The 13,407-nt window shown below is 62.9% G+C and overlaps 1 protein-coding gene across 1 annotated transcript; it reads right to left on the bottom strand.

Moving 5' to 3' along the window:
• Positions 1 to 4,052: 4,052 nt before the first annotated feature.
• HIC2 (HIC ZBTB transcriptional repressor 2) lies at positions 4,053 to 7,753 on the bottom strand. The gene is made up of 2 exons (XM_024121086.2): positions 7,631 to 7,753; positions 4,053 to 6,010 (listed from the first exon to the last, which is right to left on the bottom strand). The coding sequence occupies exons 1-2, from the start codon at positions 7,654 to 7,656 to the stop codon at positions 4,195 to 4,197; spliced, it is 1,842 nt and encodes a 613-aa protein (XP_023976854.1). The 5' UTR covers positions 7,657 to 7,753; the 3' UTR covers positions 4,053 to 4,194.
• Between the last annotated feature and the right edge of the window lie 5,654 nt (positions 7,754 to 13,407).

Consider the following 13,407-nt stretch of genomic DNA (forward strand, 5'->3'; position numbering starts at 1 on the left):
ACCTGGGGTCCCCCAACGGGGGAGGGGGAAAGCAAGTGATGGGTGGGGGACAGAGAGGTTCCCCTCAGCACCTGGCCCCACGGGGCCCCGCCAAGTGGAGGGGGGGAGCCCTGGGGATCCTCTCTGCCCTGAGTGAGGTCTGTTATGCAGCATATTTGAGGTCAATAAATTACAGCAATAAATAGCAAGGTGAGGTAGGGGGAGGGGTTCCCGGTAGAAAATTAAAGTGGGGTGACAAGCCCGGTGGGGGATGGGTGGTCCTAGGCAGGGGATCCCGGGCAGCCTCAATTCCCACAGCGCACACCCACCCCCTGATTTGGAATGTCAGACTGAGGCTCTGGTCAGGCCCCGCTCCACCACCCCTTCCTGGCATCGGGTTCACAGGTTCAATGATGCCCAACCTGGCTCTGGGGAATAGCGAGGGCCTTGGTCCCTGCAGGGGGCCGGTAGGGCTGGGATCCCTGGTCTGTTCTGAGGCCTAGCGCCTCTGCTTTCGCCCCAAGCCAAGGGGACGGGACGGATGCGGCCGCCTCTGCCCTGATCCCTGCCCTCCCGGCTGCCCAGGCCTCACCCCGACTCAGGACGGCCGCGGGGAGGGCGGCTGGGGTCCGCCTGCCCAGCCAGCCCGCCCCGATCGCACTCCTGCACAAGGCCAGTCCAGTGAATACTGACGGGTGGGTGTGGGGGCGGGGGCGGCGGACAGCCCAGAGCCCCCAAGTGGCGACCAACGGTAACACACACGGCTGTGTGATGTTCTGAAAGTCCGTCTGGGTCCAGATTGTTCGTTTCACAGGCTGAGGTGTATGGCTATGCTGCGAGTCTCTGAGATTCGTATTTGCTTAAAGGTTCATCTTTTCTTCTTTACCTTTTTTGCAATCCTGGAGGAGCCCCGGTGGTGGGCTCGGTCTGGCGGGAGCGTGCGGTGGTGGAGCCCGGTCTACCGCTCGCTCGCCCCAAGTCTGAGAAATAAATACATTCATCACTGCACAAACATATTGATACAAAAACAACACTGTTCAGAGTGTTTGCACCGTCTGTGTAGGTAAGGACCGGCCCAGTGAGCCCCTCCCACTGCGGGGGTGGAGGTGGGGGTCCCCAGGGGGCGGGGACCCGCTGGAGTCGACGGAGCTGTGCAAAGGTCCTGGCTTTTTGGCTTGAGAGGGACCCTCACATCAACCCACCCGAGGGTCGCAGGCAGAGCAGCGGGATGGGGGCGCACCTCCATCCCAGGGCCCAAGCCCAGGCTCAGGTCCTGTGGCCAGAACTGACAGCCACCCCTGCTGTGCTAGCTGGCAGGACCACCACGGTCTAGCCAGGAGGCCTGGGGGGCGGGTCAGCACGGGCCCAAGCTCTTTGGTGCCAGCTGGGCTGGGAGAGGCCCGGGCTGGGAGGAGGGATCAGGGGCCTCCACGCCCGCCCCGGCCCCACGGCGGCCCCTCTGCCCGTGAGCCGTTCCAGGGCCTACTCAGAAGGGGCTCCGGCGGAAGGTGGGGTTCACTGGGACTGGCCTTTTATCTGCTGAGGTCTGAAACTGTAAAAGTTTATGTAAACAATGAGATAAATATATTAGTATCTTTTTTCTGAGCCCATTGAGGTTCCATACGCATTCAAAATGTGCTTTGGTTTAAAAAATAGGTTTTGTGAATTTGGGTGTGAGCTTTTTTTTCTTTTTTTTTTGTTGTTGTTTATCCTCTTTCCTACATGACATCTGCTATTTTCTGTTTCCTGTTTCTCCGAAACATTCAGGAATTAAGTGACTAAAGCGGAGAACTGTAAGCCGCCCTTGGCCTCCAACAGCCTAATCTCCTGGTGAGGCTCTAACACACGTCCATGCACACACTCACGAGCACGCATTCCACATGAAACCAAAGGAAAAGGAAAACAAAACCAAGTGTCGTGTTAACCCCGCCCGCCCCACAAACCCTTAAAGTCTTAAATAGGAAACTAGTGTTTTGCTTTCTTGTTAAAATACAGAGAAGGCTCGATATATGATACAATACTCAGGTGGGTACAATACTACGTCGCACGAAGGTCGAGTGAGGGCCTCTGCGCCCAGTCCCTGAAGCTCTGTCATGAACCACCTGCTTCACCGGGGGCCACGCCCAGGGGCGTGTGTGCAGCTCCCGCTACAGACTTCTGTCGTGTGGCTTAAGTGCTGACGGAGTAGGGGGGTCGGGAGAGCAGAGGCGCTGGAGGGGCCCTGCCTGACTTGCTGGAACACAAGTCCCCAGAGGGGAGAGGAGCAGCCCGAGGCCGGGGGTACCCCAAGGGCTCAGCAGGGCCCCACGTGGCCTGTGTGCCCTCACTCCCAACACCCACCACTCAGGTCCCTGAACTCAGGCTCTGGTTTCAGCTGGAGGGTCTCTGGAGGGGTGGAGGGTGGGGGTAGGGGATGACTCCGGAATTTTTTGGTCTGAACTTAAAGTAGAAAAAAAAAAAAGAAATGAAAACATGAAGCAAAACGAAGAAGATAAAGCCACTGGTCCAGCCCTGTGGCTGCAGTAGGCTGAGGACAGTGGTGCCGACCTCTCGACCTCGGCCTGGTCTTGTGAGCATGGCTCTAGGCCCATGGAGGTGTCTGAGGCTGGCGGAGAGCCCAAGGCGAGAGGTGAGGGGTACGGTGGGATTCAGGGCTGAGCCCATGGGTGGCAGCCAGCCTCTCCCCAGACCACCCAGAGATGCCAAAGCAGAGCAGGTCCCCACCCTGTCGGGGGGGTAGGAGAAGATATACACATCCCTGTGGTCAGCCCCTCCGCACTGGTCAGGTAGGGGCTGCTGCTCTCCCGAGGTCAGGCTCTTGCAGGCCCAGGGGACAGGATGGGGGGGGCTCACTTCCGCCCCGTCCTGGCCTGGCCGGGAGCCTCCAGGAACTTGTCCCACCGTGTGGCTCCCGTCTCCTGGGCACCTGGTCCTGTGCCGGGGGCTCCCCAGGGGCTGGAGCACCCATACCCCCACTCGGGCCCAGATGGGAGGCAGCTCAGGCTCCCTGACGCCCAGCAGCACACTCAGAACACCTTCAGGGTGGCCAGCTGGCCACACGCACACAGAGGAAGTACAGGTGCCCCTTCTGAGAGAGGGCACAGGCGGGGGGCCCAGGAGGGCGACAGAAGGAAAACACAAGCGTCACGGCCACAACTACCATCACCAACCAACGTCCTGTTCTCACGAATTCAAGAGGTAGCAAAAGGTCAGAAGTCTCTCCACCTTGATGGGCAAGGAAGGAAGGAAACGCGACATGAGTCCACACGTACCGCGCACACCACACACACGGAGAAAATGGAAACGCGTACCAACGTCCCGGCACCGCGGCCAGCCTCCCCCCGCCCCCCACCAACCCCAGACCTTCCAGTTCCAACATTCACATACACGTTACACGGGGTTTTCTCTTAATAAAAAACAAGTACCTCTAAACAAAGAATATTCCTCAGAAACTATGGGAAAAGCACTCTCTCTCCTGAGGCAGCCGAGGCAGGGCTCGGGGCCCAGGGAAGCCTTTGGCCAAGAAGGGCTTCTGGGGCCTGGAGGGTGGGCGCCCAGCCCACAGTCGGGCGTGGGGGACGGGGGTGGCTGCCCCGGTACATTCAGTCTGCAGACCCAGGTTCAGCCCTGAGGGGCCGGAAGGAAAATAAACTCTTGTTGGTTTTGGTTTAAAAAACAAAAAGAAAAAAAAAAAGGAACAGATCAGTAGAAATAACAGCCACACAGGCCCAGAGGGCTCTTTAGTTGTGGAGAGGTAGGCGGTGGGGGCTCCTGACTGTCCCAGCACCAGTGAGCGGTGACCCCTGGCTCGAGGAGGGAAGGTGCTGTCCCCTCCCTCTGGCACCACTCCCCGCAGAGCCAGGCTGGCAGCACAGACACCCCGGCCGCAGCAGCCCTGATCCCCGCAGCGTGGAGGGAGGCCCCCACTCCCCCTGCTCCAACCCGGCCTGCGGGACACCCCCCATGACCCACTCCTGCAGGCCCTGCTATGGCCCTCACGGGGAACTGGGCCGGGCAGGATCAGGAGGCAGACGGCGCAGCAGCCACACGCACTCGGGCTGGGTGCCGGCTGCCCGCTTCTCCCCTTGGTACGGACTGTGGATTAAAGCTCTGGGGGGCAGGGGGGGCTGCACCAAGAACCGCCCCACACCCGGGGCCCGGCCACTGTGCCCCTGCTTTCCTGGGCGCCCGCAGGCCAACAAGGGTCTTTGGCTTCTAGGAGGGGGAGGTGTGCATGCGCAGGTGGCTGATGAGGTTGCGCTGCTGCGTAAACTTGCCCCCGCACAGCTGGCACTCGTAGGGCTTCTCGCCCGAGTGCACGCGCATGTGCTCAGTGAGGCGGTACTGGCGGGTGAAGCGCATGCCGCACTCGTCACAGGCAAAGGGCTTCAGGCCCAGGTGGCTGCGCATGTGGCGCGTCATGGTGCCGCGCTGCGTGAACATCTTGCCGCAGATGTTGCAGGGGAAGGGCCGCGTCAGCCAGTGAGTCTTCTCGTGCTGCCGCAGAGTGGCCGGGTCCTTGTAGGTCTTCTCGCAAACCGAGCACTTGAAGGGCCGGGGCTCGGCTGTGTAGGCCGCGCTGGGCGCCGACAGGTCCTCGGCCTCCTCCTCAGCACCCCCGCTGCCCGTCTCATAGGCACCCTCCTCCTTGATGAAGAGCTCCTCCTCCGTGTGCGTCTCCACGTGCGCGTTGAGCTGCTCGGAGCTGGGGAAGCCCTTGGCGCAGGGGATGCACACATACAAGTTGTCCCCGTAGGACACCGTCTCGTAGCCCTCCTGCCGGTACATGTAGTGGGCGCCGGCGTGGCCGCTGCCGCCCTCGCTCCCACTTTGCCCGCTGTCCTCACTCCCATCCTTGCCATTCTCCTCCTCCTCCTTGCAGGGGTATGAGGGCTCCCCGTAGGGCCCGCCCGCCACCGCATTGCTGGCCAGGATGCCGTTGGGAACCCTGTCCCCGAGCCCTTCGGCCTCCTCCCCTGGGCAGGGGCCCTTCGGCGCCGCTTCCCTCCGCTCAAAGGGGGAGGCGGCCACGGGCTCCTTCTTGGCCCACTCCTTCTTGCGGGACGAGTGCCGGAGGCTCTTGCGGGGGGGCTGCCCGCCCGGCCCCTCCAGTAGGCTCAGGGGGTTGTCCTCGGCCCCCTCCAGATCCATGGGCTCACTGGGGGTGCCCCCCAGCTCGGCGTAAGAGGCACTGTTGGCGACGGGAGGGGCGGAGGCCGAGAGGGGTGAGCCTTGCTGACTGTCGCTCAGCTGGGCTGGGTCGTCGGGGGTGAGGGGGGGCCCGGGGGTGGTGGGGGGCAGCGGGGGGCTCTTCTTGGACAAGTCCAGGCCCAGCTCCTGCTCGCAGCCCCCACCGCTGCCATTGGTGCTGCAGCCACCCAGGCCAGCCTCCCCGCTGGCTGGACAGACCGGCCGGCCCAGGCCGTGCGCGCTCTCCTGGCTGGAGCCGCCCAGGAAGAGCTCCTCATCGGAGCCTTTGGCCTGGGGGAGCTCCTGGGGGGTGTGGGCCCCCTTGCGCCCGTCCACGAGCCCCGGATACCGGGCCTGGATGACAGAGGCCGTGGACAGCCGCTGGCCGCGGGGGGGCCGCCCCAGGCCGGCCCCTCCCCGCCCGGAGCCAAAGGGCTTGCCAGCTCTCTTGAGTTTGCGCCGGCAGAGGGCTGCCAACTCGGGCAGCTGGAGGTAGCTGGCAGCGGTGAGGAGCGTGCTGAAGTTGGGCTCGGCTGGCTGATCACTGGGCAGCAGCTTGCCGGTGTAGATGAAGTCCAGGATCTGCTGGAACACTGTGGAGCTGACCATGTCCGTGTCCAGGTTGATGAGGTTGTCGTGCAGGACCAGGGACTTGAAGTAGATGCTGCTGGCGGCCAGCACGTTCTTGTGGGCCCGGAAGATGGAGTTCTCCACCATGATGATGACGTCACACAGGAAGCCCTTGGTACGCTGCTGGTTCAGCTGCAGCAGGAGCTGCTTCGAGTGGCTGGGCAGCTCCATGTCGGGCCCCATGTCCCCACGCCCTGCCCACACGCACCACCTGCGGGCAAGAACAGGTATGCGCGCGCATCAGCGGGGGACCCTCCTGGGGCCCGGCACCTGGGCAGGGAACTCACGCCACCCAGGCTGCCCGAGAAGGGGGGCGGCACCAGCCCATCTGCAGACTTGAAAACACAGAGGACAATGAAGGGCACATGGTGGCAGGCAACCAAACTGGGATTTGAACTTGGCCCAAGGTATCATCTCCGCACTAAAGGAAGCCAACCACGTGCCCAGATGGGACCCAAAGGTCTTTGGCCCGTCTTTGGCCTCATAGACCCAAAGGCAGGGGTCTATGAGGTGCTTGGTGGCTGGACTTCTCACGTGGGCATGCAGCTTCCCAGCTTTCGAGACAAGCCAGAAATCCAGGTTTTCAGGTGAAATCACCCCATGCAAAATGAAGGTTCTTTTTCCTTAAATACCACGTGGGCCAGATCAAACATGCAGCCTCTGGTCTGCGACCTCTGCTCTAGGCTGGGTCTCTCTCCAACAACCCTAGAGGCTTCCCAAACTCTGAGGTTTACCAGCATCACGTGACACTGCAGCCCAGCTGCCGCCCCCACCCTACAAGGCCTTGCCCCACCACAGGCACTGAGCACCCATCCCCCCTACCCCCTGCCTGGGCCTCCAGGTGCTGAGAAGGAAAGGCAGCTTGGCCAAACCCTGGCACCGCTGGGCCCCAGGGACTTTCTGGGCAGGGCAGGCAGTGCTGTCTGAGCCTGGGAAACTCGCCAGACTGGCACAGATGCTAACTGACGTCACTGAGGAAAACACATGCAGAGGAACTCTGTGGTGGCTGCGTGGCAGTGTGCACAGGGGTCTCTGGGAGCAGTGTGCCCCAACCATGCACCCACCCCACTGGGCAGCAGGGCCACAGCGCAAGGCCGTGGCTCCCCACCCCTCCAGCCACTCAGGAGCTTGTGCCCTCCCACAGGTGCTCTGAGCCATGAGGCCGACAAGGGGCTTTCATGTCCTTCTGCTCACGGCCCAACCTCGGAGAGGAACTGACTTCTCTGAGCCTCCCCCACCCGGGATCAGCTCCTACCAGGTGCCCAGCCCTGCCTCCCTCAGGACAGAGCCTGGAGGGGTTGCACCCACCTGCCTTCCTCCCACTGGCTCGTACCTGCCCTTGTTTGCAAAGACAGAGAAAAACCCCCAATGATCCTGTGCACCCCAAGGAAGACTTCGAGCGCCCAATGACCACATGGGCTGGCACTCAGGGACTGACAGCAGGAGGCAGCAAGCACCTCAGGCCAGCTCGGCCTTGTCAGGCTGTTCAGAGGCTGGAGCCCAGGTCGTGCAGGAACCAACCCTCCGCCACTCCCTGCCCCCGAGCCAGCCAGGAAGGGACAAAGAGCCCAAGGCGTGGCCTCCACACTGGCCTGGACACCTAGCCCCAGCACCCAGGACAACTGGCGAGGGGACTAGCCAAGGGCAGGAGATCCTGGCCTCCGAGAGCCAGTGAGTCCACAGCAGCCTTCCTCGCCAAGCCCCAGCCTCCCCTCTATGCTGCCAGCGCTGCCCGCACACAAAGGACTGCAGGCTGCCCAGAGTCCCCAGGAGGAGGAGCAAACGTCCTCCCTCTGCCGCCCCCGCCCCCAGCTCCCCCTCCCTGACCTACCGGAGTGCCAGGGGCCCAGAAACCATGTGAGCAGCAGCCAGCGGGGGTGGCCTCCTTGAGCGCGTGGCCTCCCTGGGGGTGCATCAATGCCTGGTCACCTGGGGAAGGGAAGACAGACAGACATGGTCACCCACAAAGGCATCAGCAAGGGGAGGGGGGAGGTGCTGGGGGCCCTCGCTCCCAGGAAGGTCTGGGGGTCTCTCTGGCTGGGACGCCCAGACAGCTGGGCAAGAGACAGTGGTCATAGTGCCCACAGTCAGTCCCCGTGGCAGGAAGAACGCAGGTTTGGGGAGCTCGCCTGCACCCTCCTCCCACCCACCCCCACAGATTTAGGATACTCCAAGGGCCACCTAGATCTGGGGGAGCTGGTGGCAGGCACACAATTCCTGGAGGGCGGGCAGGCGTGGTGGCAGGAGGCCTGGGCAAGGCCCTTTCCAGGCTGGCCACATTTACATAACAAAAGGTCAAAATTGGAGGCGCTGGTGCAACGGGCTATTTATAAGAACCAGTCTCAACCGCTTCTGGCTCTCCTGCTCCTTCCCTTCCCTCCGGGTCTGCTCTCCCCCTCCAACCCCCGCCCAGAGCGCCCAGCCCCCTCCTGCCCAGCCCAGCCTGACCACATGGCGTTTGCAGGCTCACTCTTTCAATACCAGCCCACCAAGGCCGCTGGCAGCTGCTGCCAGATGCGGGTGGGCTCCACCTGCCCCCCCAGAGCATTGGGTCCTGCGGGACGGGGTCCTGAGGCTCCAGCTCCTTGTCCCCAACTCCAGCAGGCCTGGGCGCCCTTGGAATGGAGCCAGGGGTGGGGGAGGAGGCCTGCAGCAGCCTGGAGCCCATCCCTGCCTGCCCTTCCCCCGCCCCCAGGGCCAGGGAGGCTCAGCAGGTCCCTCAGGAATGTGACCAGACCCGGGGTGCAGGGTGGCCGGGAGGCCTCGGCTCGAGCCTGCCAGCTGTCTCTCGGCCCCAAGCACAGCTCCCCTCTTGCAGGGGTTGCTGGGGGAGGGGGCACGGTCAGCCCAGAGGGCAGGAGAACCAGCTCTGTAGGTCCAGCAGCCTGAGAACGTCCACGTTTCCCCGAGGGCAGCCTGGGCCCCTCATCAGGCTCCCGGCCAAGAGAGGCCAGAGACGGAGCCAAACCCTGCCTGGGGAGGGGGGCGGAGACCACCGCAATGCCGCCGCCAGTGAGAGCGGCCCAGGAGAAAGGATGGGAAGCCACATCAGGAACCCCACCAGACCCGAGGACAACCCAAGCCCCGCCCGGGCACAATGCCCACCCAGCAGCCTCTGCCTCAGCCTGGGCCAGACTCTGCAACTGGGGCTTCCTCGCCCTTGTTGGAGATCAGGTCGACCAGCCTGGTCACTGCAGCCTGGGCAAAGCCCAGCAACAGACCAAGTGACTGCCCTCGAGCTTGACCTACCCGTGGGGAGGCCCAGCAGGACCGGGCAGAGCAGGCTGTGCCCTCTGCCGGGCAGGGGTGGGGGTGGGGGCGTGTCACACAGAGCTGCCTGCTGGGAGTGCATGTCCACCAGGAAGCTGCCCTGCCTGCCGGCCACCCCAGGCTGAGTCGAGCGTGGGCCTACATCGTGTCCATAAGCGAGGACACATCTCACCACAGGTGATGGCCAGGACCCCTAGAAAGTGTTGCTCCTTCCCTCCCAGAGGCCTTTGCCCTCCGGCTCAACGGTGGGTGTGGGAGCAGCAAGCGCCCACCCCGGAGAGCCCACAGCAGCAGGGTAGAGAGGGCTAGAAACAGCACTGTGGGGCTCACCAGGCAAGCTGGCAGATGCCCACTGGGTATGGGGCTGGTGCCCAGCCCTGGCAGGAGCCCACCACGGGCTGGAATGAGGCTGCCGCTTGGCCCCAGCTCCTGGCACCCAGCAGCCACCTGGTAGCAGGCCCAGCAGCGTGCCTATCAGCCCCAAGGATCCCATGCCCAGCAGAGCCCCACTGCCCACCCGGAGCACTGGCTCCAGAATGCCCAGGATCTGGGGCAGTGGGACAGGTCAGTCAGATGGGTGCGTGGTTGTCCCCAGATGGGCTGACCCTGACTCCGGCAAGGAAGGCGGGGAGGGGGCAGCTCTGCTCTCTTGTGAACAGAGGGGCCTGGATCACCTTCCCAGGTCCCTGTTCACAGGATGGCCAGCACCCACCTCCCCAACAGGGCTGCAACAGGGCTGACGTGGGACAGGTCCTGACTGAGATCTCATTTCTTCTTCCCTCCAGGATCAGGCCTCAGAAAAGCCAGGGAGGCAGGCCCGGCTGGCCCCCGCCTGGCCCCTGACCCCACACACACTGAGGACAGGCCTGGGGCCTACAGAGCACATGCCCAAGGCCAGGCCCCTACAGCTGCGCAGGGATCCCAGGCAAGACAAGGCTCCACCCACGTCACATGGTCCACATGGGCTGAGGGCTCCCCTCCTGGAACCCACAGAGGGCAGGAGGCTATGAGAGGAGGTCAGGCTATGAGAGGAGGTCTCCACATGAGAGTGGCCCTTGTTTAAGCAGAAAGCCAAGGAAAACGGCTCCAACCCCAATTCCGACAGGAGCCACTCCAACTTAGCCTGGACACCCACTGAGCCCAGAGCCTGGGCGCCAGGAAGCCTGGGCCCTCAGGCTGCTCCAGCCTTCAGGTGGAACCCCCTGGGGAACAGGCAGGCAGCCCTGCCTCCCTGGAGCCTGGCAGCGGGCACCCCTCCCTTCTGGAGACAGAGGAGGGCATCCCATGCCTACCTCCAGCCCACAAGGGGGGCCTGAGCTCAGGGTGTGGTTTCACCCTTGGGCGATGCTCCCAGGAGACTGTGGGCCCCTCTCTGCAATGTCCTATCTCCCTAGGCAGGAAAGAGCCCCCAAAGAAGCCCCGCGCACCCTGGCTGAAATGACTCGCCCCACCCATACCCAGCCAGGATGGAGGGTCCTGGAAAGAAGGGTGAAGACAGGAAAAGGGGGCCTCCCCACCCCTCTTTGGGCAGGCCTCGTCACCCAGGTCCCCAGGAACCCTGACCCCTCCTCCCTCCCCAGAGCACACCTTCCGCAGGAGGCCCAGAGCTATGCTGGGTCCCCCCGGAAAAGTTCGCTCCCGGCCTAGCCCAAAGCACCCAATGGGAGGCTACTGTTGCTTCTTAACCACCTTCTGGCCAAAGAACAACAGCCAGAAGTCACAGAAGAACACAGGACTCTTCCAGCTGAGAGTGAGTGAGTGAGTGAGTGAGTGAGTGAGTGAGTGTGTGTGTGTGTCCTGTGTGTGTCTGTGTCTGTGTGTGTTCCCAGCACCCACGTAGGGCTCCACTGGCGGTGGGAGTCACAAGGACACCAGGCCACCGCCATACCCCCAGGGGCTTAAGCACATCTGACTGTGTCATTGAAAGCCTCAGACACACGTATCCACTGCCCCCCCAACTCTGGGCCCAGCCGACCCCTGCTGTGGCCACCTGGTGCTCCAGGTGTGGCCCCGACAGGTGTGAGCACTGCCCCTCCCTGCAGGCCCAGCCCCTCCCAGGCTGCAGGAGGGCAGCTGGAGGGCAGAGCGAGAAGGCCTGGAAGGTCCCAGCACCCAGGATCCAGAAGAGCCTAAGGCCCAGCCCCCAACCCACCCCTCCAGCCCCAGGTTCTCCTCACCCCATACCAGTTGGAGGGCACCCTGCCTGTGGGGAAGCCTCAGAAGTGTTCTCTCCACCTCCAGTGCCAGATAAGAGGACAGGTTCTGGGGGTTAAGCAACTTGCCCAAGGTCACAAGAGCAAGCAGGTGGCAGAGCCTGACTCCAGACTTTCCTACCCTGGGGACAGACACCTGCACCTCCTTCTCCCAGGGGCAGGGCAGGGGAGCCAGGAGGGCCTCGGCCTGCAGCTTCCCCTCACCTCCCCCTCCCACAGCCTACCTCACAGCAGGCCTCACCCGGGCTACACCACCCAGGGGCAGGCCTACTCTGGGGACCCAGGCTGTGCCCTCTCTGGCCTGCCCCTCCAGACATGGGTTGGTGGTGGGTGGGACCCACTGCTCTGGGCGAGCCCAGCGGGTAATTCGGCCCAGTCCTGGATGCCGGCCAGCAGCTCCTGGCTCGTCTCCCAGACCATCCTCCTGGAAAGCAACGGGCTCCACGAATGCCAAGAGCCCTGCCCTCCTTCGGACAAGACTTCTATGAAATTAACACTGAGTTCCATCAGCACGCTGGTGACGTGGTGATCAGGGCCTGGGGCCGGCCTTCTCCCTCAGGTCCCTGAGCAGTGCGGGAGGTGGCATCCACGCACCCCAGCCCGACCTCCCTGAGCCTGCCCCCAAATGCCTGCAGCCCCACCTTCCCACATGGGCACTCCCACCCAAGAGGCTCATGGCACCACGAGGGGAGGCCTGGCGGGGCCACAACCGCAAACCCCGCTCTCCAGGGCTCCAGGGCCTACACCCCAGGCCTACAACCCGCCCGTTACTCCCACTCCCAGGACGACCTGGGGACCTGCAGCTGGATTTCCCCAGCTGGCACTGGCACAGCTGGCTGGCTGGCACGGGGGAGGGTGGGGGGCAGGGTCACACTGGGAAGCCCCCAGCCTGGCTGAGTCTGGCCAAGAGTGTTGAGCCAGTGAGACAGGGGGTGAAATGGGGAGAGGCAGGTGAGAGTTGCCCGGAGCACGGTCACTATTATGAAAACTTCCAGACTGTGCCCACACTGCACTTCCCCCCATCCCCACCTGAAGGGGCCCGAGCTCTAGGTAAGAGGCTTGCTTGTAGCAAAAGAACTAGAGCCTGGAGGCAGGGAGCCTGTGGGAAGCTGGCGGGGCAGCACGGCCAACAGGGAGCATCCCGATCAGGCAAGGAGCAAGGAGCTCCTGCTGCAGGGAGACAGGCCCTGGCGAGCTGGCTCCTGCGCCCCCAGCCCCACTTCCTACTTGTCCTGCTGGGTGTCCGGCACGGTCCAGGGACCAGTGGCAGCATCACCCAGGGTTTTTGTTTCTTCTTTTAGTTTTTTTTTAAATAATATTTGTTTATCTGGCCATGCCATGTGGCATGTGGGATCTTTGTTCCCCAACCAGCGATCGAACCTGCACCCCTTGCACTGGAAGCACGGAGTCTTAACCACTGGACCACCAGGGAAGGCCCTAGCCCAGGGTTTTGAGAAACGCAGACAGTCTGGCCTCACTCCAGACCTCAGAACCAGAACCTGCACGCACACTGGACTGCGGATTACAAGCTTTCTACTCCCCAGAAAGCCCGACGCTCGGCAGGTAGTAAATGCTCAGTGATGGGGGTCAAGGGGAAGGAAGCGGCCCCAGAACTCGAGAGATCGAGGTGGCACTCCATTACTGCGGGCGTCTTAGAGGCGGGACAGTGGCCATGGGCGGGCAAGGGGTTCTGGGCACGGGTGGCAGGCAGAGTGCAGGGAGCCTGGGCCACCCGCTGCAAAGGAGTCACCGTCCCCCACCTACCCCAGGATACCTTTCAGGAGTCACAGAGCAGCAGCTGCCCAGCCCACGGCTCCTCCAGGACAGAGACTCCAACATCACAACTTCAAACCCAACCCTAGAAGGTCACTATGTCTTACACTAACTAAGGACTCTCAAATTTTTTATTTTTTTATTTTATTTTTTTTTGTGCTATGCGGGCCTGTCACTGTTGTGGCCTCTCCCATTGCGGAGCACAGGATCCGGACGCGCAGGCTCAGCGGCCATGGCTCACGGGCTCAGCTGCTCCGTGGCATGTGGGATCTTCCCGGACCGGGGCACGAATCCGTGTCCCCTGCATCGGCAGGCAGACTCTCAACCACTGTGCCACCAGGGAAGCCCTCAA

Source organism: Physeter macrocephalus, unplaced genomic scaffold (genome assembly GCF_002837175.3).
Source record: "Physeter macrocephalus isolate SW-GA unplaced genomic scaffold, ASM283717v5 random_289, whole genome shotgun sequence".
In the NCBI taxonomy this organism is placed as follows: Eukaryota; Metazoa; Chordata; class Mammalia; order Artiodactyla; family Physeteridae; genus Physeter; species Physeter macrocephalus.

Bases quoted from the DNA above. Each gene is read 5' to 3' on its own strand.
- HIC2 (XM_024121086.2), bottom strand. From the start codon at position 7,656: ATGGTTTCTGGGCCCCTGGCACTCCG. The intron at 6,011-7,630 runs GTAGGTCAGGGA...TCTTGCCCGCAG, and splicing joins TCTGGGCCCCTGGCACTCCG to GTGGTGCGTGTGGGCAGGGC.